Source organism: Rhinolophus ferrumequinum, chromosome 10 (assembly GCF_004115265.2).
Source record: "Rhinolophus ferrumequinum isolate MPI-CBG mRhiFer1 chromosome 10, mRhiFer1_v1.p, whole genome shotgun sequence".
NCBI lineage: Eukaryota > Metazoa > Chordata > Mammalia > Chiroptera > Rhinolophidae > Rhinolophus > Rhinolophus ferrumequinum.
In genome coordinates, this window is record NC_046293.1 from 54874866 (window position 1) to 54897343 (window position 22478).

The 22478-nt window shown below is 38.9% G+C and overlaps 1 protein-coding gene across 1 annotated transcript; it reads left to right on the plus strand.

The window, feature by feature from the left end:
* Positions 1-10169: 10169 nt before the first annotated feature.
* LOC117028823 (olfactory receptor 6C2) lies at positions 10170-11117 on the plus strand. Its single transcript, XM_033117684.1, has one exon. It carries the CDS (start codon positions 10170-10172, stop codon positions 11115-11117), a length of 948 nt encoding a protein of 315 aa, XP_032973575.1.
* The last annotated feature ends 11361 nt before the right edge of the window (positions 11118-22478 follow it).

A 22478-nucleotide genomic window follows, 5' to 3' on the forward strand; every position in this document is an offset into this window, starting at 1 on the left:
TCAAAGGAAAATCTTCTCAAGGTTTACAAGGAAAGGTCTCTAATGAGACTCTTTATAGGATATGAAGGTGGGAAACTCAAAGAACTCAAGACGCTCTATGAGGTGCCTGGAGAGTAGATGCAGGTTGATGATCCTGGTAGACCAGGGCAGAGGCACATCCCCTTAACACGGCACAGTTAAACACAGCAAAGAGCTACCAGCTGAAACCACGACAAATTACCAACAGAGTAAGTACCATAAGGTAGATACGTGAATTATTTTCCATTTTGAGAGATAAGAGAAAGAAATATTTGTTGGCATAGCGTTCTGTAATGCAGTTAGTTAAATTCATTTCAATTTCTAATATGGAAAATTATAGTAGACATGTCATGATCAACTCAATAGTGCTTTGTAAGACGAAGATCACATGCAGGGCTACATTTTTTTCCCCATAAGTAGTGACCTACGCAGTGTAATATCAAGAACATACAGAAACATATTTGCCAAACCCCTGGAATTTATACCCCAAAAGAATATTACATTGCTTAAAATGTTAACATTTTCTAAATTGTAAATATTCTTTTATGATGAAATATTTAAGCAGAAACTATTTCATCCCTCCTAAGCATCTATGAGTTCAACAGAAATGTTCCCTTAATATCTAAGTTACTCACTCAAGAGTAACTTAATGACTGAGGAGAGAGAGGTACTTTTTGTGGTTCATGAAGCACTGCACAAGATAGTGAGGTTGAAGATTATTTCACCAAGGCCATTTTTGCCTGGTGTGTTGTCATGCAGGGTCTCTGGTCCCGCTCCCCACATAAGAACACAGGATATGGTGAGGCCAAAAAGGAACACCCAGAGAGCCATAGATGGGGGAGTTATACCACCATAGTCTCGCTGGTGGCTGGGTTGGAGAAACAGGAAGCAGGAGCCACACGATCTGCAACCCTCACTCCTCCGCTTGCAGGCTCAGCCACCACCTTCTTGCTAGCCCCCATTTTCTCCTAGCATAGCCACGGCAGTTATATTAGTGGCCAATGGATCACTGGTTACAGCTGACGGCCAACTAGCCACAGCTTATGGCCATCCAATCACAGTTGATGGCCATTTACTACCTGAACCAGCACCTTTCCTCGTGACACTGAGAGCCTGGAAATTGCACTCCTGACTCTGTCCCCACATGTGTGTTCAGAGGAGGGAGTATGAAAAACAAGATGGCAGCAAGGACATCCATTTTCAGTTATTTAATAGTTTGTTCTACTTATTGCCCCTTTTGTAGCCCTAGAGTAGTTGGGAGAGAATTCTTAGATAAATCAAATTTAAAGGACTAGGCAATGAATAAGGCATAGCAAATTATTAGCACACTATTTCACTTTGTTGACCTTAAACAAAGACACAGCCAGATATTTCTCCAGAAAAGAAGATTTACTCAGGAACAACAAAGAATTGCAATTCGGGACATGTAGTCTAAGGGCAAACCACGCAATTCCAGAGAACCCCGGAGAGGAAGTTCTTTCACAGAAGAAAGGGGGAGTTCAGAGGATCTGTGGTAAACAAAGAGTCCATTAGAGGAAACTTGGAGTTTGACATGTGGCTTTTCATTGGCTGAGTTGTGACAGTGTTTCATTGGCTAAGTGGTTGCTCCTTTTTCCTGCTGGAGTAGTAGAGTAGAAAAACATCTTTCTGTTGGAGGTCATTGACAATGAGTAGTAGGGTGCGAGAACTTCTCCTGCAGGCCCTCCCAACTCTACTTTAAATGAAGTTTCTGTTTATCAATCTTCACAACTTGCATATAAGAAAAACCATAATAACGGGTCTTAATAAACTGATCTTATCTAACAAAGGTAAAACTAGCATTTGCATAGAAAAGGAGGATTAAGGGGATATGAAAAATCTAATAGTTGGAAAAGAAAGCACTCTGTTTTTCTTTCCTTGCATAAGCTGTTGATTGATGAGAGACACAAAGAGACCACAGTTTGGGGGTGGAAGGGTCATCAAAGGAAACAGTTTTCTTTATCTATTTCTTAAAAAACATTGAGAGTTTACATTATGAGATAAGTGTATGCGACAGGCTGTCGTTATATAATGTTGGCTGGTAGCTTTGTTAGTGTCTTCATCTTAGTTGTGCCATGTCTGCATCATTTCCCTTATTAGATTTTTTTTTTGTTAGTTTTCCTGCATGAGTGTCCATTTTTCTATGTTACCATGTTTCCTCCAAAATAATACCTAGTCGGAAAATCAGCTGTAATGCGTCTTTTGGAGCAAAAATTAATATAAGACCCAGTCTTATATCATATTATATGATATCATATAATATCATATTATATATCATATTATATTATATTATATTATACCAGGTATTGTATTATATTATATTATAGTATCTTATATTATATTACATTATATTATATTATATTATACCCAGTCTTATTTTATAGTAAAATAAGACCTGGTCTTATATTAATTTTTGCTCCAAAAGATGCATTAGAGCTGATTGGCTAGGTCTTATTTTGGCGGAAACACAGTAGTCTCTTTAAAGCAAGGTTGGCCTTGCTATATGTAACTCATGGGATTTTATAAGCACATGTCCATAGGAAGAGAGGAATCAACCTTTTCAGACTCAGAGGGCCATGTCATTTGCAGGATATGTTTTAAAGCCAACTGAGTGAAAAAAGTCATTCATGTACAAACTAATGGATGTCTCCTGGGGAGATTATTCAGTAATAGAAAAATAGCGGGAACCCTAGAGACTATGTACTCAGATACTAAATATTTTTATAGCTACCATTATAAATAATTATCGCTGGTTAAGGACTAGGGGCAGTTAGAAATAGAGTCCTTTCCTCTTGCTGAAGAACATACATAATATCAACAAAATAAGACTTGAAATACAGGGAAAGAAGCCAGTTAATATTCTACTCATCCTTCATGTGTTTCTAAAATTATAATGTAAATATATAAATTAAGTGACTGCATGTGACACAAAAGACAGCACTAATTGAAAGGGACGTGTGGCTGTAAATGATGTCCAGGTTGGACAGCAAGCTGCCATTAATTGTCTTGGTGAATCTTGGTGAAACATTAATATGGTGAATCTTGGTGAAACATTAATATGCATATGAAACTCTTAATCACCATTCTAAAAATATTCTTATTTTCAGTTTCTTCACTGGTATCTAACCCATATCTCCCACTGCATGGCTCAAATTTTTTAGCTTTCTTAGTTCGGATATCAATACGGTGAAAGCCTCCTTGATGAATCTAATTCAGAGAGTTACATACATTAAATAACCTAGTTAAATATTCAAGTATAGTTAAGTATTTCTGGAAGAAGAAAGTAAAACATTACATAAAAATAACTACAGTGAGAATTTTTGTATAAATTAAATGAGTTTATGATACAAAGCCTAGCCCTGTACATAGCAAATAGTAGACACTGGATAGAATACTTCCATTTAAAATAGCTTGTGTCAGCTTTTCAAAAATCCAGGTGGAAGCAAGTCCTACATAGAATTAGGTGGATGTGGTGTAACAGAAAGTAGGAGGGAGACAAGATTCCAGAGTTGCATCATTAGATAGGAAGAGTGAGCCCAAAAGCACGTCAAAGTGAAGCATTCCACACATTTTGTACCAGTCTGAGACTATTGATAATCAATGTTATGGCTGGACTGGCCTTTGTCGTTCTTCTTATGATTACAAGACACCTCAGCAATAACCATCAAGTAATATGGGGGTGGGGGGTAGGGAAGGTTTATTACTCACACGTCCTAGAGAGCACATGGCATACCTGGGGCCACACAGAGAGGTTATGGGCGAAAGGGGTGTGTGTGTGTGTGTGTGTGTGTGTGTGTGTGTGTGTGTGTGTGTTTGTGTATGTATGTGTGTGTGTGCGGAGGGGGGGGGGCTGCAGTTCTGCTTTTATTGGGTTTGAGGGTAGGGACCTAGGATTTCCCAGGCTAACTCTTTATCAGTGAATTTAAAACATAGGAAACGGAATTAAAAGCATGCAGAGAGAAAAAACAAGAGGTCCAAATTGTCAGTTATGGAAATCAACCATGATCTCCAAAAAACATGTGGTGGGGTGTTCAGTATCTGGCAATGTGTTTATTGGAGATAGCCATCTTTAAAGTTGATGCCTCTTTGAATTGGATACCTCAGCAACCAAAGCGTAAGTCATGCAGTTGCATTACAGAAAGAAAAGCCAATTGTCAGGTCTTACAGGACAACATAATCAAGACATAGGCCAGTACACCTTGAGGAGTTAGGCAAAAAGGAGGTTGGGAATTTAGGTGGGTACTCGAGTATGGACCACAAAGGCCATGGAGGTAAACATCACCTTTGTCATAATTTTCCCCACCTTACACTTGTGGAGAGATTTCTGAGAGGTTAAGACCCAGATAAATGAAAAGAATGAAATGATTCTTGTCTTCTGAAAAAGGAAAGGATATAGTCACCATTACTTAGTAAATTGTGAAGATGGAAAAGAGGATTACAAGTGATACTGTATTTCTGAAGAGGAAAAAAAACAGAAGAAGGTTAAATTCCTTTTTTTTTCTGATTGAACTTTTTTTTTTAATTAAAGTTTATTGGGGTGACAATTGTTAGTAAAGTTACATAGATTTCAGGTGGATTTCAATTCTGTATTACATCATCAATAAATCCCATTGTGTGTTCACCACCCAGTCAGTTCTCCTTCCATCACCATATATTTGATCCCCTTTACCCTCATCTACCACTCCCCTCCCCCCTTAACTTCTGGTAACCACTAAACTATTGTCTGTGTCTATGAGTTTTTGTTTCTCATTTGTTTGTCTTGTTCTTTTGTTGTTTTTGGTTTATATACCAGTGCTCTCTTCGGCAGCACATATAGTAAAATTGGTTTATATACCACATACCAGTGAAATCATTTGGTTCTCTACTTTTTCTGTCTCACTTATTTCGTTTAGCATTATAATCTCAAGGTCCATCCATGTTGTCACAAATGGTCCTATTTCATCTTTTCTTAACACCGAATAGTATTCCATTGTGTATATATACCACAACTTCTTTATCCATTCATCTATCGAAGGACATTTTGGTTGTTTCCATGTCTTGGCCACCGTAGATAGAACTGCAATGAACACTGGAGCACACGTGTCTTTATGAATAAATGTTCTCAGGTTTTTTGGGTAGATACCCAGGAGAGGGATTGCTGGGTCATATGGTAATTCTATTCGTAATTTTTTGAGGACGCTCCACACTGCCTGCCATAACGGTTGTACCAGTCTGCATTCCCACCAACAGTGTATGAGGGTTCCCTTTTATCCATAGCCTCTCCAAAACTTGTTACTATTTGTCTTGTTGATGTTAGCCATTCTAACTGGGGTGAGGTGATATCTCATTGTGGTTTTTATTTGCATTTCTCTGATGATTAGTGATGTTGAGCATTTTATCATATGTCTATTTGCCATTTGTATGTCCTCTTTGGAGAAAGGTGTCTTCAGGTCCTCTGCCCATTTTTCAATTGGGTTGTTTGTTTTTTTGTTGTTGAGTTTCATGAGTTCCTTATATATTTTGAATATTAGCCCATTATCGGAGGCACTGTTTGCAAAACTCTTCTCCCATTCAGTTGGTTGCCTCTTTATTTTGTCGATGGTTTCTTTTGCTGTGCAGAAGCTTTTAAGTTTCATATAGTCCCATTCATTTATTTTAGCTTTTACTTCCCTTGTCTTTGGAGTCAAATTCATAAAATGCTCTTTGAACCCAAGGTCCATAAGTTTAGTACCTATGTTTTCTTCTATGCTGTTTCTTGTTTCAGGTCTTGTGCTTAAGTCTCTGATTGATTACGAATTAATTTTGGTACATGGTGACAGATAGCAGTCCACTTTCATTCTTTTGTGTGTGGCTTTCCAATTGTCCCCACACCATTTATTGAAGAGGCTGTCTTTCTCCATTGTATGTTTTTGGCTTCTTTGTCAAAAATTATTTGTCCATATTTATGTGGTTTTATTTCTGAGTTCTCAATTCTATTCCATTGGTCTACGTGTCTGTTTTTCTGCCAATACCATACTGTTTTGATTATTGTAGCCCTGTAGTGCAAGCTAAAGTCAGGGAGTGTGATACCTCAAGCATTGTTCTTTTTTCTTAAGATTGTTTTGGCTATTTGGCGTCTTTTGTGGTTCCAGACAAATATGATGATTTTTGTTCTATTTCCTTAAAAAATGCCATTGGGATTTTGATGGGGACTGCATTAAATCTGTATATTGCTTTGGGTAATATGGCCATTTCAACTATGTTGATTCTTCCAATCCATGAGCATGGAATGTCTTTCCATTTCTTTTTGTCTTCTTCAATTTCTTTTAAAAATGTCTTGTAGTTTTCAGCATATAGGTCTTTCACATCCTTGGTTAAGTTTATTCCTAGGTATTTTATTCTTTTTGCTGCAATTGCAAAGGAGTTGTGTTTTTTACTTCTTTTTCTGAGATTTCATTGTTAGTATATAGGAATGCAATGGACTTTTGTACGTTGATTTTGTAGCCGGCAACTTTACTGTATTAATTGATTGTTTCTAATAGTTTTTTGGTGGAGTCTTTAGGGTTTTCTATATACAGCATTATGTCGTCTGCGAAGAGTAACAATTTAACTTCTTCATTCCCAATTTGGATGCCTTTTATTTATTTCTCTTGCCTGATTGCTCTGGCAAGGACTTCCAACACTATGTTGAAAAGCAGAGGTGATAGGGCACAGCCCTGTCGTGTTCCTGAATGTAGAGCCAAGGGCTTTAGTTTTTCACCGTTAATTATGAAACTAGCTGAGGGTTTGTCATATATGGCCTTTATTATGTTAAGGTATTTTCATATTCCTTCTATTTTATTAAGTGTTTTAATCATAAATGTATGTTGTATCTTATCACATTTTTTTTCTGCATCAATTGTTATAATCATATGTTTTTTTCCTTTATTTTGTTTATGTGATGTATCACATTGATGGATTTGTGTATGTTGAACCACCCTTGTGCTCCTTGGGTGAACCCCACTTGGTCATGATGAATAATCTTTTTAATGCATTGTTGCATTCCATTTGCTAGAATTTTGTTTAGAATTTTTGCATCTGTATACATCTGAGATATTGGTCCATAGTTCTCTTTTTTTGTGCTGTCCTTACCAGGTTTTGGTATCAGGGTAATGTTGGCCTCATAAAATGATTTAGGGAGTAGTGTCTCTTCTTTGATTTTTTGGAAGAGTTTGAGAATCATTGGTATTAGATCCTCTTTGAAGATTTGGTAGAATTCACTAGTGAAGCCATCTGGTCCAGGACATTTGCTTTTCGGAAGGTTTTGTATGACTGATTCAATTCCGTTACTGGTGATCGGTCTGTTTAGATTTTCCAGTTCTTCATGGTTCCGCCTAGGAAGGCTATATGTTTCTAAGAACTTGTCCATTTCTTCTAGGTTATTGAATTTTGTGGCATATAGTCCTTCATAGTATTCTTGGATGATCCTTTGTATTTCTGTGGCATCCCTGATAACTTCCCCTTTTTCATTTCTGTTTTTGTTAATTAGTGTCTTCTCTCTTTTTAGCTTAGTGAGTCTAGCCAAGGGTTTGTCAATTTTGTTAATCTTTTCAAAGAACCAGCTCTTTGTCACATTAATTTTTTCTATTGTCTTTTTGTTCTCTATTGCATTTAGTTCTGCTCTGATTTTGATTATTTCCTTTCTTCTGCTGACCTTGGGTTTCATTTTTTCTTCTTTTTCTACTTCTTTAAGGTGTATCATGACGTTATTTATTTGGGATTTTTCTTGTTTCTTGAGATAGGCCTGCAATGATATAAATGTCCCTCTTACAACTGCTTTCACTGCATCCCAAAAATTTTGGTAGGATATATTTTCATTCTCATTTGTTTTTATGTATCTTTTGATCTTTCCTCTAATTTCTTCTTTGACCTGGTCATTCTTTAAAAGTATGTTGTTTAATCTCCATGTATTTGTGATTTTTCCTGCTTTCTTTATGAATTTCATAGCCAATTTCAAAGCCTTGTGATCAGAGAATATGCTTGGTATTATTTCAATCTTCTTAAGTTTGCTGAGGTTAATTTTATGTCCCAATATATAGTCTATCCTTGAGAATGTTCCATGTGCACTAGAAAAAAATGTATAGTCTGATGTTTTAGTATCAAGTGCTCTATAAATGTCAATTATGTCCATTCCATCTAATGTGTCATTTATGATGTGTCACACTATTTCGTTATTTATTTTCTGTTTGGATGATCTATCCATAAATGTCAATGATGTATTTAGGTCTCCTAGTATAATTGTGTTTTGGTCAATTTCTCCCTTTAGTTCTGCTAATAGTTGCTTGGTATATTTCGGTGCTCCTTGATTGGGGGCATAAATATTGACGACTGTTATGTCTTCTTGTTGCATAGTCCCCTTTACCATTATGAAATGTCCATCTTTGTCTCTTGTTACCTTTTTCACCCTGAAGTCTATTTCATCTGATATCAGTATGGCTACACCTGATTTTCTCTGAATACCATTTGCTTGAAATATCTATTTCTACTCTTTCACTTTGAGTCTAAGAAGCAGATTAAATTTAAAGTATGGGTAAAGGGTCAAATTTAACAATGGAAGAAATTTAAAAGCAAACTACAGGTGTTATAGGTAGGTATCTTTTGTCCTTAAGACACTCAGAATTAGCATTCTATTCTTTCCAAGTGATATTGTTACTCTAATAACTGTAGTGGTGATTCACCAACAGTCGGTTCACAGAGGGTTCAAATATTAGATGACTGAACTTTAATTTTTTAAAAAATATTGTGGAGATGCTAGAAAAATAATTACAAAAAAAGTGCCATTGGCTTCAACAGTAATGAAGTTATTATAGGTGTTAAAAATATTACTCAGCCATAAGAAAAATGACATACTACTATTTATGACAACATGGATAGATCTAGAGAGTATTATGCTAAGTGAAATAAGTCAAACTGAGAAAGACAAATAGCATATGTTTTCACTTATACGTGGAGTATAAAAACAAAACAAAACAAACAAGCAAAACAATAACTGACTCATACAAACAGAGAAAAAAGGGATGGTTACCAGAAGGGGCGGCGGGGATGGGTGAAAAGGGGGAGAGGAATATAGTCAATAACATTGTGATAAGCTTACACAATGACAGATGGTTAACAGAATTAGTGGGGTGATCACATTGTAAGGTATAAAAATGTCGAACCACTGTATTCTACACCTGAAATTAATATAACTAATATAAGATTGTATACCAACGACACTTAAATAAAAAAGTTAATAAAAACATTAAAATGCAGTGGGGGTTCGAAGTGGAAATCAGGTTGCAGAGGCTTAAAGCTTAAATGGAGTAGAAGTAAGATGAGAAGCTACAGACACTGTCTTTTTAAAGAAATTGAAAGCCTAATAAAAAAACACAACCTGGAAGATTACAAGTAGTTATTATTAAATGTATTCTTAGCTTCAGGGGCTTTGAGAGAAAGAGTACTAGAGTCAATTAACAAAAATAACATGAATGTATATGAGGATGTCTTTTTGTAAATACATTGAATATATTTTGTCAAACTATAAATAAAATGGCTGTACATCAAGCCACCTTGAGTTAAGAACAAGGAATATAAAAAGAGAAGAATAATCAAAGGAAAATCTCAGGATTCGGGGTTGTGTTTTGTTGTCATTGTTACTTGTTTGTTTTCCAGGAGAAATGCATCTTACCCTTAAAACAATCTTTTGATACTAACAACTGAAAAGCATTCATGTTCTTAACTATGTGGATATGTCCTGTATCCAAGGTTTGTCTTGGATGAAGAAGGATTAAGTACACATGAAGTAACATCATCTTTTTTTCCCCTAACTTATTTGTAAATCCAATCCATATAATGAATTACAAACAATCAACTACATTTATACATTCTAAGAAGCATAAAAATTATCTGAGAAAAGCTTAGATTATTTTACAATAACAAGAATCCTGAAGGAATAATCCACTGCTCATACAAGAATATTCAGAAAGGCTATTGGAATAATGGCAACATTGATTATGATGTGAAAGGAGAAAATAAATGTACACTGGATTGCTTGGTTTTTATATGCACAGTCTTTATATGCACAGAATTGAAATATCTAGGTCCTGATAAAATCTCTTATTTTTATATGCTGATTGGATAGATTTCAGAAGTCAGTGATGAGAAACCACACACCAATAACAACTTTTATCCTGCTGGGACTGACGAATGATCCACAACTGCAAATTCTGCTTTTTATCTTTCTATTTCTCACCTATTTATTGAGTGTAACAGGCAACCTGACTATTATCACTCTCACATTGGTGGACTCCCATCTTAAAACTCCTATGTACTTTTTCCTCAGAAATTTTTCCATCTTAGAAATCTCATTTACCACTGTCTGTATTCCTAGATTCCTGTACAGTATATCAACCGGGGACAATAGCATTACCTACAATGCTTGTGCAAGTCAAATATTTTTTGTTACTCTCTTTGGAGCAACAGAATTTTTTCTCCTGGCAGCCATGTCTTATGACCGCTACGTTGCTATCTGTAAACCCCTTCATTACATGACCATCATGAACAATAGGGTCTGTACCTTCTTAGTCCTCTGGTGTTGGGTGTCTGGCTTGCTGATCATTCTCCCACCCCTTAGCTTGGGGCTCCAGCTTGAATTCTGTGACTCCAATGCCATTGATCATTTTAGCTGTGATGGAGGTCCCCTCCTAAAGATCTCATGCTCAGATACATGGGTAATGGAACAAATGGTTCTCCTCGTGGCTGTATTTGCACTTGTTATCACCCTAGTGTGTGTGTTTCTCTCCTACACATACATTATCAGGACTATTCTGAGATTCCCCTCTGTCCAACAAAGAAAAAAGGCCTTTTCCACCTGCTCGTCCCATATGATTGTGGTTTCCATCACCTACGGAAGCTGCATCTTCATCTATATCAAGCCCTCAGCAAAGGAAGGAGTGGCCATTAATAAAGGCGTATTCATGCTAACTACTTCTGTTGCTCCCTTGTTGAACCCTTTCATTTACACCCTGAGGAATAAGCAAGTAAAACAAGCTTTCAATCACTCCATAAAGAGGATACTATTTCTCTCAAAGAAATCGACGTTTTGATGAATAAGACAGAGTAAACTGAAAGAAGAAAGTCCTCTAAATATTTAACTACAGCTCCTAACTTTTTCATTGTTTTGTGCCTGTAATTTACTCTTACTAACCTTCTCAAAGTCATTTAATGCTGCATTCTAATCTCACCTTAAACTCCTTCTTCTTCCAAACAAAACTCATACATCATGTTTTTCCCGTTTGTGAAGCTATAAAATATATTTCTAAGTAATTAAACTTGCCTCCATTTCTGACGTAGTGCTTTCTTCAGGGCTCTTTGGAAGAAGAGAACGTAATAATGTTTAAAAGTATATGAATTATATAGCAGATACAGTATGTAGTAATAGTACTAGTTTCTCGCTCTAAGACAAAGTTATCAAAATTAATATCATAAATCTAGGAATAAAATAAAACATAGAAAACAGCAAGAGCAAAGATGTTTTAAAAATAAATTAAACTAAATAAAGCCTTCTAGGTTAATTAAAATAATGAAAACAACAAAGTGGAAAGAGAGATATTAGTGCAAATTTGGGAATAATCAGTATTGAAGAAGTGGAAACGTCTTCATAATCACTGATAAGATGTATAGGAGTCCTCACATATCTGGAGGGGACATGTTCCAAGACACCCAGTAGATGCCTGAAACCTGAGGTAATACCAAACCCTATATATATGCTATGTTCTCTCCTATACATGCATACCTTTTCACTTGAAGGAAGCACTTTATGGCTTCTATATGGCATATTCAAATTACCAGCATCACCACTCATGTTTTGGAGCCATCATTCCATGAAATAAGGATTACTTGAACACAAGCACTACGATACCACGACAGTCCATCTGATAATCAAGACGGCTACTTAGTGACTAATGAACAGGTAGCATATACAGTGTGGACAAAGGGATGATTCAGGTCCAGATGGGATAGAGAGTGACAGCACGAGATTTCATCACAGTACTCAGAACACAAGCAATTTAAATCTTATGAATTGTTTATTTCTGGAGTTTGCTATTTAGTCTTTTTAGACCACAGCTGACTCTGGGTAACAGAAACCACAAAATCAAAAATACAAATAAGGGGGGACTACTGTTTTAGCAATTTATTTATATTCATGAGAGAAATTCCTGAAAAGGCATACATTTAATTTAAAATACATTTAAACATAATGTCACTTATTATGGGTTAGAAAATTAGAATAAATGCAGAAGAACAAATTAGAAATTCAAATTTTTTAAATTAAAGTTTATTGGGGTGACAATGGATAGTAAAGTTACATAAGTTTCAAGTATACAATTCTGTAATACATCATCTATATATCACATTGTGTGTTCATCACTCAGAGTCAGTTTTCCTTCCATTACCATATATTTGACCCCGTTTACACTCATCTACTACCTCCTGGCCCCCTCCCCTCTGGTAACTACTAAACTATTGTCTGTGTCTATGAGTTTTTGTTTCTTTGTTTGTCTTGTTCCTTTATTGCTTTCAGTTTTATATCCCACATCTCAGCGAAATCATACGGTTCTTAACTTTTTGTGTGACTTATTTTGCTTAGCATAATAAACTCAAGATCCATCCATGTAGAAGATCAAATTTTAAATGCTGATGAAACAAGACAACTATTTATATTAACACTAATGAATAATTTAAGAAGATATCATGGATATCCAACTGGCAAAAATAGAGGGGGAAAGGAGCTACATAAAGGAATAATTATGGGAATTATGATTAAGGGGACAATTGAAGAAAATGTTCCTAACTTGAATAATTTATAGTTTGAAGCAAGTAACAGTATGTGTAGTGCAGGGGATCCTGCCGACTACGCCAAGTGTCGTGCGGGGTGTCAGGTGGGGTCTCTGGTCCCACTCCCCACATAAGAACGCAGGACATGTTGAGGCCAAAAAGGAACACCCACGGAGCCATAGGTAGGGGAGTCATACCACTATACTCTCACTGGCGGCTGGGTTGGAGACACAGGAAACAGGAGCCACACAATTCTCAACCCTCACTGCGCCGCTTGCAGGCTCAGCCACCATCTTCTTGCTAGCCCCCTTTTTTCTTTGCTAGCGTAGCCACAGCAGTTATACTAGTGCCCAATGGCTCACTGGTTACAGCTGATGGCCAACTAGCCACAGCTGATGGCCATTTGATCACAGTCGACGGCCATTTACTACCTGAGCCAGCACCTTTCTATGTGAGGCAGAGAGCCTGGAAACTGCTTTTTGGAGCTCTGTCCCCACACTCCACCCCTACAGGGTCTCGCCTCACAATCTACGCGACAAGCGTCTTCCGCGAGGGGCCCTGTGCGAGGAGCCTGGAGGTGAATGCTATTTCCTGGACACAGCCAAGCTCTCTGGTCACAGCCAGGGTTTCTCAGGGCACCACCAGTACTTCTGGGCACAGCCAGACTTCCTGGACTTCTTAGGGTACCACTAGTCTCCCCGGGCACAGCCAGGGTTTCTCAGGGCACCACCAGTACTTCTGGGCACAGCCAGACTTCCTGGACTTCTTAGGGTACCACTAGTCTCCCCGGGCACAGCCAGGGTTTCTCAGGGCACCACCAGTACTTCTGAGCACAGCCAGACTTCCTGGACTTTTTAGGGTACCACTAGTCTCCCCGGGCACAGCCAGGGTTTCTCAGGGCACCACCAGTACTTCTGGGCACAGCCAGACTTCCTGGACTTCTTAGGGTACCACTAGTCTCCCCGGGCACAGCCAGGGTTTCTCAGGGCACCACCAGTACTTCTGGGCACAGCCAGACTTCCTGGACTTCTTAGGGTACCACTAGTCTCCCCGGGCACACGAGGGCCTCTCAGGGCACTGCCACTCTCTCTGGTCACAGCCAGACTTCCTGGACTCAGCCAGGGCTCTCAGGGCACTGCCACTCTCTCTGGGCCTCTCAGGGTACCGTGCTGGAACAACAGCGGCTCACAGTCAAGGTGCTTACATATTCTCAATGGCGGCCGGTCAAGACACAATAGCAAACATCTGCCAGTTCCACTACATAGTGGTATGTTCCCAGACAAATAGTCAAGCTGTCCATTAAATTAGGGACGGAAGGCAATTCCCCATAGTCCATAGTCATTCGCCAGGGCTGTCCTGGGGGTGAGGGATGACCTTGACCTCACCCTCAGCTCCCATGGAGGACTCAGCAAGCGTTTCCTCCTGGGACTACAAGTCCTGCATCCGGGCTGTCTCAGCAAGCACTTCCCAGTCCACAGGGCCGCAAGGACCTTCGCTTTCTCTAGCCTATGCTGGTTGGGGAACCGTCTACGTCTTCCCACCCCTCCACGGGGGTCCAGCTCTCCGGCAGCCGCTTCTCCTGGTCTTCCTGAGACTGAGTGTTCGTAGGCACAAACTGCTACCAATGTATGGATAGTTCCACATGGGGCCTCCGGTCCCTGTTCGTCCCCTCTGACCGGGTACCTTGGCCCCACCTCTAATCAAGCCTAATCAAGCCGAAAGGAGTTGTCCTCAAGCGGCTGCATGAAGTCCTGGAGGGACACGGGTCGCGCTTGCCCAGACGTCTCCTTTATGCTTCTCCGGAATTGTTGTTCCGGATGCAACTGTTTCCAAAGTTCCAGCAGGAGTGCATTGGGTTTTCCGTCTATTATCTCCCGATCGACCCCTGCTGCTACAAGATCACGCCACATCTGTGCGCGTGTTACTCTCTGAGGTCCGCGACCTCGCCCCTTTACCTTTGGTTTGGGCTTCCAGGTCTCAACTGTGCGAACCTCCTGTCTTAATTTCCTTCGCCTCCGGCTTTCAACATCCCCTAGGGTGGCCATGGCAGTTGTAACTTCATGGATCCGTCACCCTACATAAGGTGTAAGAATAGCAACCAAGGATCCAAAAGCACTCGCAGGTACAGTATCCAAAACCAGATCTCTCATGCTGGCTGTAAAAAGCTCGTCATCCGGCCCCTGCAAGTTAAGGTTAAAAATAGCATGTCTCATACCCATTTCACGGATGATTTGCGTAAGTTCCGTATATGACTGCCATTGACTCACTGTGTCTGGCAGCTCGCCAGCCTGTCCCCATACTGTGCGTACCGCAGCAGTGAGCCACTCCATTAGAGAATGGTTGCCCTGGTCGTGGGCCAACCTATGTCAGTTCTGTAACCTTTGTCGCAGGGATGGATGCACTGTCACAAAGGCTAGCTTTTCCATCTCGCCCGGGGAGCAGAGAATGCTGTCTGCCCCCTCATCCCATAAACATAATAGCCAAGCCGAGACTGGCTCTCCAGGGCTCTGTTTGTACCGCCTCCCCAGCTCCTGCAACTCAGTGGGAGTGTAAGGGGTGTAGGTTGTGAACTCAGTCACAGCTGGGTTGCCTGCAGCAACACCCCCGGGGCCCAAAGCTTGCTCACGTTTTACTCTTTGCTTCAAGATTGGCCGGGCTTGGGGGTTGGGAGCTACATTGTCTCCACTGGCTTCCTCCGCCTCTGCCTCAGAGTCTCCACTGTGGGGCCCCGCTTCCAACAAGTGGACCCAAGCTTCCAGCACTTCCAACCGGGACACCTGCTCCGGCACCTGGGCCATTTCATTAAGCGCATTTTCCGTGTTGAGACTCAAGGCCGTGAGGAACAGCCAGCCCACACGGCCGGCTGTAGCCTTCTCCTCCTCCGGCAACCGCTCAGCCAGAGCCTGCAGGGCCCTCTCCACGCTGGCTGGAGAGCCATCCATGTCCTCCCACCTCTCCTTGGGGGTCCAACTCCTGAGAACAGTGGCCACCAGACACCACACACTGTGTGGGGGCCACCCGCCCTCCTGCCCAGAGTCAGACTCCATTCCTACCTGGTTGGAATCTTGCTCACTGTGACAGGTGTCTGAGTGGGTGGAGGCCTCCTTATAAGATGTCCACAACCATCGGATCCTAAGGCCGCAGCAGATCATCAAAATTAAGGCAACACCTTCCATGGCCAAGATGGTGGTGTGCCAGCTGGAGGCTTGAGTCTCCCAGGCAGACCGCGCACCCCGTTCCTGGAGTCGCTCCTCACGGGCCTCCCGAAGCTGGGCTCTCACACGCACAAACCGCTCCACCATGCTTTGGTAGGTTTTGGCCTGCACTACACGCTGCTTACGAAACTGAGCTTTTATACGTGTAAACTGCTCCAGTACATTCCGGAGAGTTTCGGCCGACACCATACCCTGCTCGCTGTGCCATTTGTAGTGCAGGGGATCCTGCCGACTACGCCAAGTGTCGTGTGGGGTGTCAGGCGAGGTCTCTGGTCCCACTCCCCACATAAGAACGCAGGGCATGTTGAGGCCAAAAAGGAACATCCACGGAGCCATAGGTAGGGGAGTCATACCACTATACTCTCACTGGCGGCTGGGTTGGAGACACAGGAAACAGGAGCCACACAATTCTCAACCCTCACTGCGCCGCTTGCAGGCTCAGCCACCATCTTCTTGCTAGCCCCCTTTTTTCTTTGCTAGCGTAGCCACAGCAGTTATATTAGTGCCCAATGGCTCACTGGTTACAGCTGATGGCCAACTAGCCACAGCTGATGACCATTTGATCACAGTCGAAGGCCATTTACTACCTGAGCCAGCACCTTTCTATGTGAGGCAGAGAGCCTAGAAACTGCTTTTTGGGGCTCTGTCCCCACAGTATGCTAGTTGAAAAAGAGAGAGAAAAGAGGGAGGGACAGAAGGAGGAAGGGAGGGAGGGAGGGAGGGAAGGAAAGAAGGAAGGAAAGAAGGAAGGAAGGAAGGAAGGAAGGAAGGAAGGAAGGAAGGAAGGAAGGAAGGAAGGAAGGGAGAGAGAGAGAAAGAGAGAAAACAAACCTCCACTACTAATCCTGTCGTGTGGGGCGGCCTGCGAGGCCTCTGGTCCCGCTCCCCACATAAGAACACAGGATATGGCTAGACCAAAAAGGAACACCCACAGAGACATAGATAAGGGAGTCATACCACTATATTCTCTCTGGTGGCCAGGCGAGACACACACAGTAGTACCCACATGATCCACAGTCTGCCATTCACTTCTCTGCCTGCCAACCAACCAACCAATCAACGCAACCCCGCAGTTACATCAGTATCCAATTGGCTAACCAGTTACAGCTGATGGCCAACCAATCACAGTTGATGACCATTCACCACCTGGGCCATCACCTCCCCACACCAGGCGGAGAGCCTGGAAACCGCTGTTTGGGACTCTGTCCCCACAAATACTACCCCCTGTTTAATTGTTATCTTTAAAAGTTAATTTTTATATCTAATGGCTAACAGACAATAAGGAAAAAGAATTAATCATTAAAGAAAAATGGACAAAATTGCCTCTGATATTAAATTAAAACTTCAGGGACTATTTATTTCAAATTTTAGAACTGGGCTTAGAAATCGCAATTAAACATTCTTTTAGATTATTTCTATTGACAACATTTTGAAAATAACTGCCTTTTTGAACTAACAGTTTCACAGTGCTTGTGTTCAAGTAAACCTTATTTTATTTATAATGGCCCCAAAGTGTCAAACTCTTTTCAAACATTATCATTAATGCCCTTATCAGTCCTATAAACATGTTTTAGTTGTATCAAAATGTAGACGGAAGAAGGCTGAGTAAATTGACAAATATATCATAGGTGGCAATAATAGAGCCAGAATTCTGATTTCAGTCATGTTCAATCCACTACAATATACTACCTTTAAAGCAGAAGTGTAGTTTTGGTGGGGGAGGGGTGAGAAAAGACACTGTAATCAGACATTTATAAGCTGCCACAGCATTAGGGATCTCTCTTCCATAATATACTCTTCGTTTATCAATGTGTCTGTTTATCTCTGTTTATTCAATAGCTTTGACATCAAAACAAAGTCTAAACATTTCAGACTTTATGAACTAGATTTTGTATATCAGAGTCTGTCCTATTATAGTATAATTAAGATTTCATGTTTTGATAAGGAGAAAAAAGATGAGAGAAAATTGCAGTTATCATCTCCGTCAATTTTGAAGCATATTTATTTATTATCAACATGGAGCATTCACCAAAGACTTCCTTTCTTCTTAATTACATTTATTGGGGTGACAAAGGGTAGTAAAATTACATAGGTTTCAAGTGTACAATTCTATAATACATCATCTATATCACATTTTGTGCTCACCACCCAGAATCCGTTCTCCTTCCATCACCAGATATTTGACCCCATTTACCCTTTTCTACCAACCTTCCTTCCCCCTTGCCCTCTGGTAACCTTTAAACGGTTGTCTGTGTCTATGAGTTCTTGTTTATTTGTTTGTCTTGTTCCTTTGTTGCTTTTAGTTTTGTACTCCACATATGAGTGAATTATGTACTGAAATCAATATGAGATACATCTGAATAAAGAAATCTGTACAAGAGACTCTAAAAATACTCATTATTGAGACCAAAGTAATTATGTGACATTTAGTAATGTATTTGATTAATGACAAAGTAACAATTAGTGAATATAACTATTATAGTTGATATATTTGCAAAACAGAATTAAATAATTTTAACTACTTAATTTAAGTAGTGTACCATAGAATCTATTAACATGTAAAATTGAAGAAGACAAGAAGATTAGGAGCCAAGAAGCTGAGTCAAATAGTATTATGCCAAATTTCTTTACATGTGCAGTTTTAAGTGTTATGGCCAAAAATAAATGCAAAACAATGATAATTAGTAATTACTATTTAAAGCATTAAAATTTCACTCAGCATTGAAAAGTAACATTCTTTTAAACTGGAAGTGAAAGATGTACAGTGGTGAGAGTGTTACCACTCTCATTTGAAATAAAAGAAAGTTACTAACACTTAGTAGCTCCATTTCTTACAGTTTATTACTAACGTTTCCCCCCTTTTGTGGTGTTACGTTTCCTTGATTATTTGTGATCCTTGTTGCCTTCATTTGTGTCTGTACATTTGAAGAAGTAGGCACCTCTTCTAGTCTTTACAGATTGGCTTTGGCAGGGAAAGCCCTTTGCCAGTCAGCTCACCCAGAAGTTCTGGGCTTGCCATCTATTGGGGTCCATGGGTGGACTTGCTGCTGGAATCCTCGGGTGGACCGGCCTTTTGACGTGTTCAGCAGGTGAGTGGGCATGCTACCTAGGTCCACACAAGCTGACCTGGTACCTAGGTCCGCATGGGTGGGTCTGGAGCCTGAATCCACTGGGGTAGGCCTGATATCTGAATCCATTATGGCAAGCCTGAGACCTGGGTCCATCAGGGCAGGTATGGAGCCTGTGATGGTAGGGGTGGCCTTAAGGCTGGGTCCAATGGGGACTGAACTGGTGCTGGGGTGGCCATAAGCCTGAGTCTGCAGGGGCCAGCCTGGTGCTGGGTTGGGCCTGTATTTAATTTTATACAGGCTTATATCATTCTTATTAATTCAACGCTGCTATGAACATTTATATAAAATGTTTTGTTTGAATCATAGCACATTTAGATGTGCTTTCTAATATTTAGAATACCTGGTGATGATATTAAGGGAGCATAAAAATTGGAGAGATGATCATATACATTCTCTTCTGTTTTCTGATACAGAAACATCACTTTAGCAATAGGAATAGAAATGAATCATATTTGATTTGAAATACATTCATATGCTTAGTACCTGGAAATCTCAGTAAAGAATTTTGTAAGTAAAATATTGTTGCTGTATGCCATTATTATCACTATGTGCTCTTAAAATTACCAAAACACTCAAAAGAGAATTGAAAAATAAGAGTGAATTCAATATAACAATAGTTTCACATTAAAAAGAGAAAATAGTAAGTGAAAAATTCAATAAACGTAAGACTGTACTACTGATGGTAGAAAACAAGGAATCATTTCCTAAAGTTATGAAAATGTTTGTGCGCAGATAAAATCCTCCCACATGTTGTGTAACATCCAAGCTTCTTAATAAAATATCAAATATTAAACCTCAAGAAATTCTAATAATATTCTAGTTGTGTAAGTATAAGAAATTCTAAAAACTCTTAATGAATCAATTATTAGGGTACTTAGTAACTTTCAGTTACTTGTAAGTCAACCACTCACAAATGAAGAAATGACTTGGTAATTTTAATATAGTCCATAGTCCATTATGAATACCCTTGTAAGGCAAACCCACAACACTGAGTCATATTATATTGTGAAAAGGGTTGTTTTAGTCCAAGCCTATTTTTTGTAACATTTTTGTAATTTTAAACTTAAAGAAATGTTCCAAGAATAGTACAAGTATTCTATATGCCTTTTATCTAGAGTCACAATTGTGTACGTTTTATGTGATTTATTTATCATTCACTCTCTTTCTTTCTTTTTCTCTCTCAAATACAGAAGTATGTTGAGATAGAGATAGAGATAAAGATAGAGAGATTGAGAAATACAGATATATACATTTACATACATATATAGTATATATATGCTGTATGTACTATATATGCTTTATATACCATGCATATATATATACTTTATACACTATGTATCTATAATATATGTGTGTATGTATATGTATACTTTATATACTATGTATACTTTTTTATACTTTTTATATATAAGTACTAATACCGTAAATATAAATATATATACATGTTTTTCTTATCCATTTGATAGTAAGTTGGACGTTGTGCCTTTTTATCCTTAATTACCTCACTATCTTAGGATATGTTTCTTAATAAGATCATTGTGTTACATAGCCAAAGGATAATAATCAAAATCAGAAAATATGACATATTAATATTTTCAAATCCATAGTCCATATTAAAATTTCATCATTTTCCCAATAATGTCTTTTATATCTTTTTATTTTCTTCAAGTCCACCATAATCCAGGATTACACTTTGCATTTAGTTCTCATTTATGTTTAGTTCTTTTAATCAGTTCCTCAGCCTATCTTTCACCTTATTGTCTTGAGATTTTTGAAGAGGATATGTTATTTGAGCTCATCTGATGCTTCCTAAAGGTTAAATTGAGGAATAAAGCAAAAGTGATCATAGATCCTTTCTTAGTCCATATGATCAAGAGGCAGATAATGTTGGTTTTCCCACTGATGATGGTAACTGATCATTTGGTTAAGGTAGACTCTTCCAGATTTCTCTAGACTACAAAATTACTATTTCCTCCACAGTCATATGTAATTTGTTAGATGTTTCAAGACTACGTAAATACCCTGTCCCTCATGAAACTCATCCACTAGTTTCAGCATCCAATGATAGTTTGCTAACTAATCATTATTTTATAGTGATTAATCAGCATATTCTACTATAAAGATGATCTTTATTTTCTCCTGTGTATTTTATTGATTAATTGTAAAGCAATATTGACTCAAGGATTCTTATTTTACTCGTTATAATCCGTTAATATCATCATTTATGTTGATATACACATTATCCAAACATGGTGAGTTGGAGCTTCTTTTAATTAGCTTCTGAACTTTGTTTATATGTACTCTTCATTTTTTGAGTACAAAAATAAGATAATTTCAGCTCTCTTATATTTTCCTTGATCTAGCCCTGAATAATACAGTCATTTCTCCAAGAATCTCAGGTTCCTTTCATTTAATAATGATATTTAGAAACCAAGATGTGGGCACTAGTTGTTTTGTTGGGTTATTGTGTATGAGACCTCTCATAAGACAGTGTATGTGTATGTATGTGTGTATATATGTGTGTGTGTGTGTGTATAGACACATACATACGTATATATCATATATATGTATATGGGTTATATGTATATGTGTGAGTGTATATACATGATGTGTATATGTATATGATATGTTCATACTGATACCTCTAATTCTATTACAACACTAAACAGAGTACTTAAAAACCTCCTGTTTGTGTGTATAATTTCTTATTCCTACAGTGGAAAAATTCAGTATCATTTTCTTCAATGCCACACTTGTACTAGAGTACACACAAAGCAATTACAGAATTGATAATCAGTACTGTTGTGAAAAGCAAACCTAATAACCAGAAGTCACTTTTTAATAATTCTTTTTTAAGTAAAATTTATATCCACTGCAAAGTACAAATATTATGTATCCAATCTGATGAGTGTTGACAAATATAAGCCACATTTCTATTAATTGTCAGGATCATTCAATTAGTCAATTGCAGGTTTCTACTTTAAACTGTGGGTTGCTTTTATAAGACTTTCACAGGGGAAAAAAAATGTCAGTTGTAAGCACCTACATGCCAGAAGACCACCATTAAAAATTACTTCAATGTTTCACTGCATAAAGCAACCATTTACTATGCTCACAGACTCTGTTGTCAGGAATACATACAGAGCAGAGCACGCAGGTCTCATTTCTGCTCCATGATGTCTGAGGCCTCACATAGAAGACTTACAGAGTGAGAACTGGAGTCATCTTAAGTCACCTTCACTCACATGTCTATCAGTTGAATCAGACTGTCAGTTTCAGGCCT

What these genes read in the sequence shown, in the direction of transcription:
- LOC117028823 (XM_033117684.1), top strand. Translation starts at nt 10,170, where the DNA reads ATGAGAAACCACACACCAATAACAACTTTTATCCTGCTGGGACTGACG.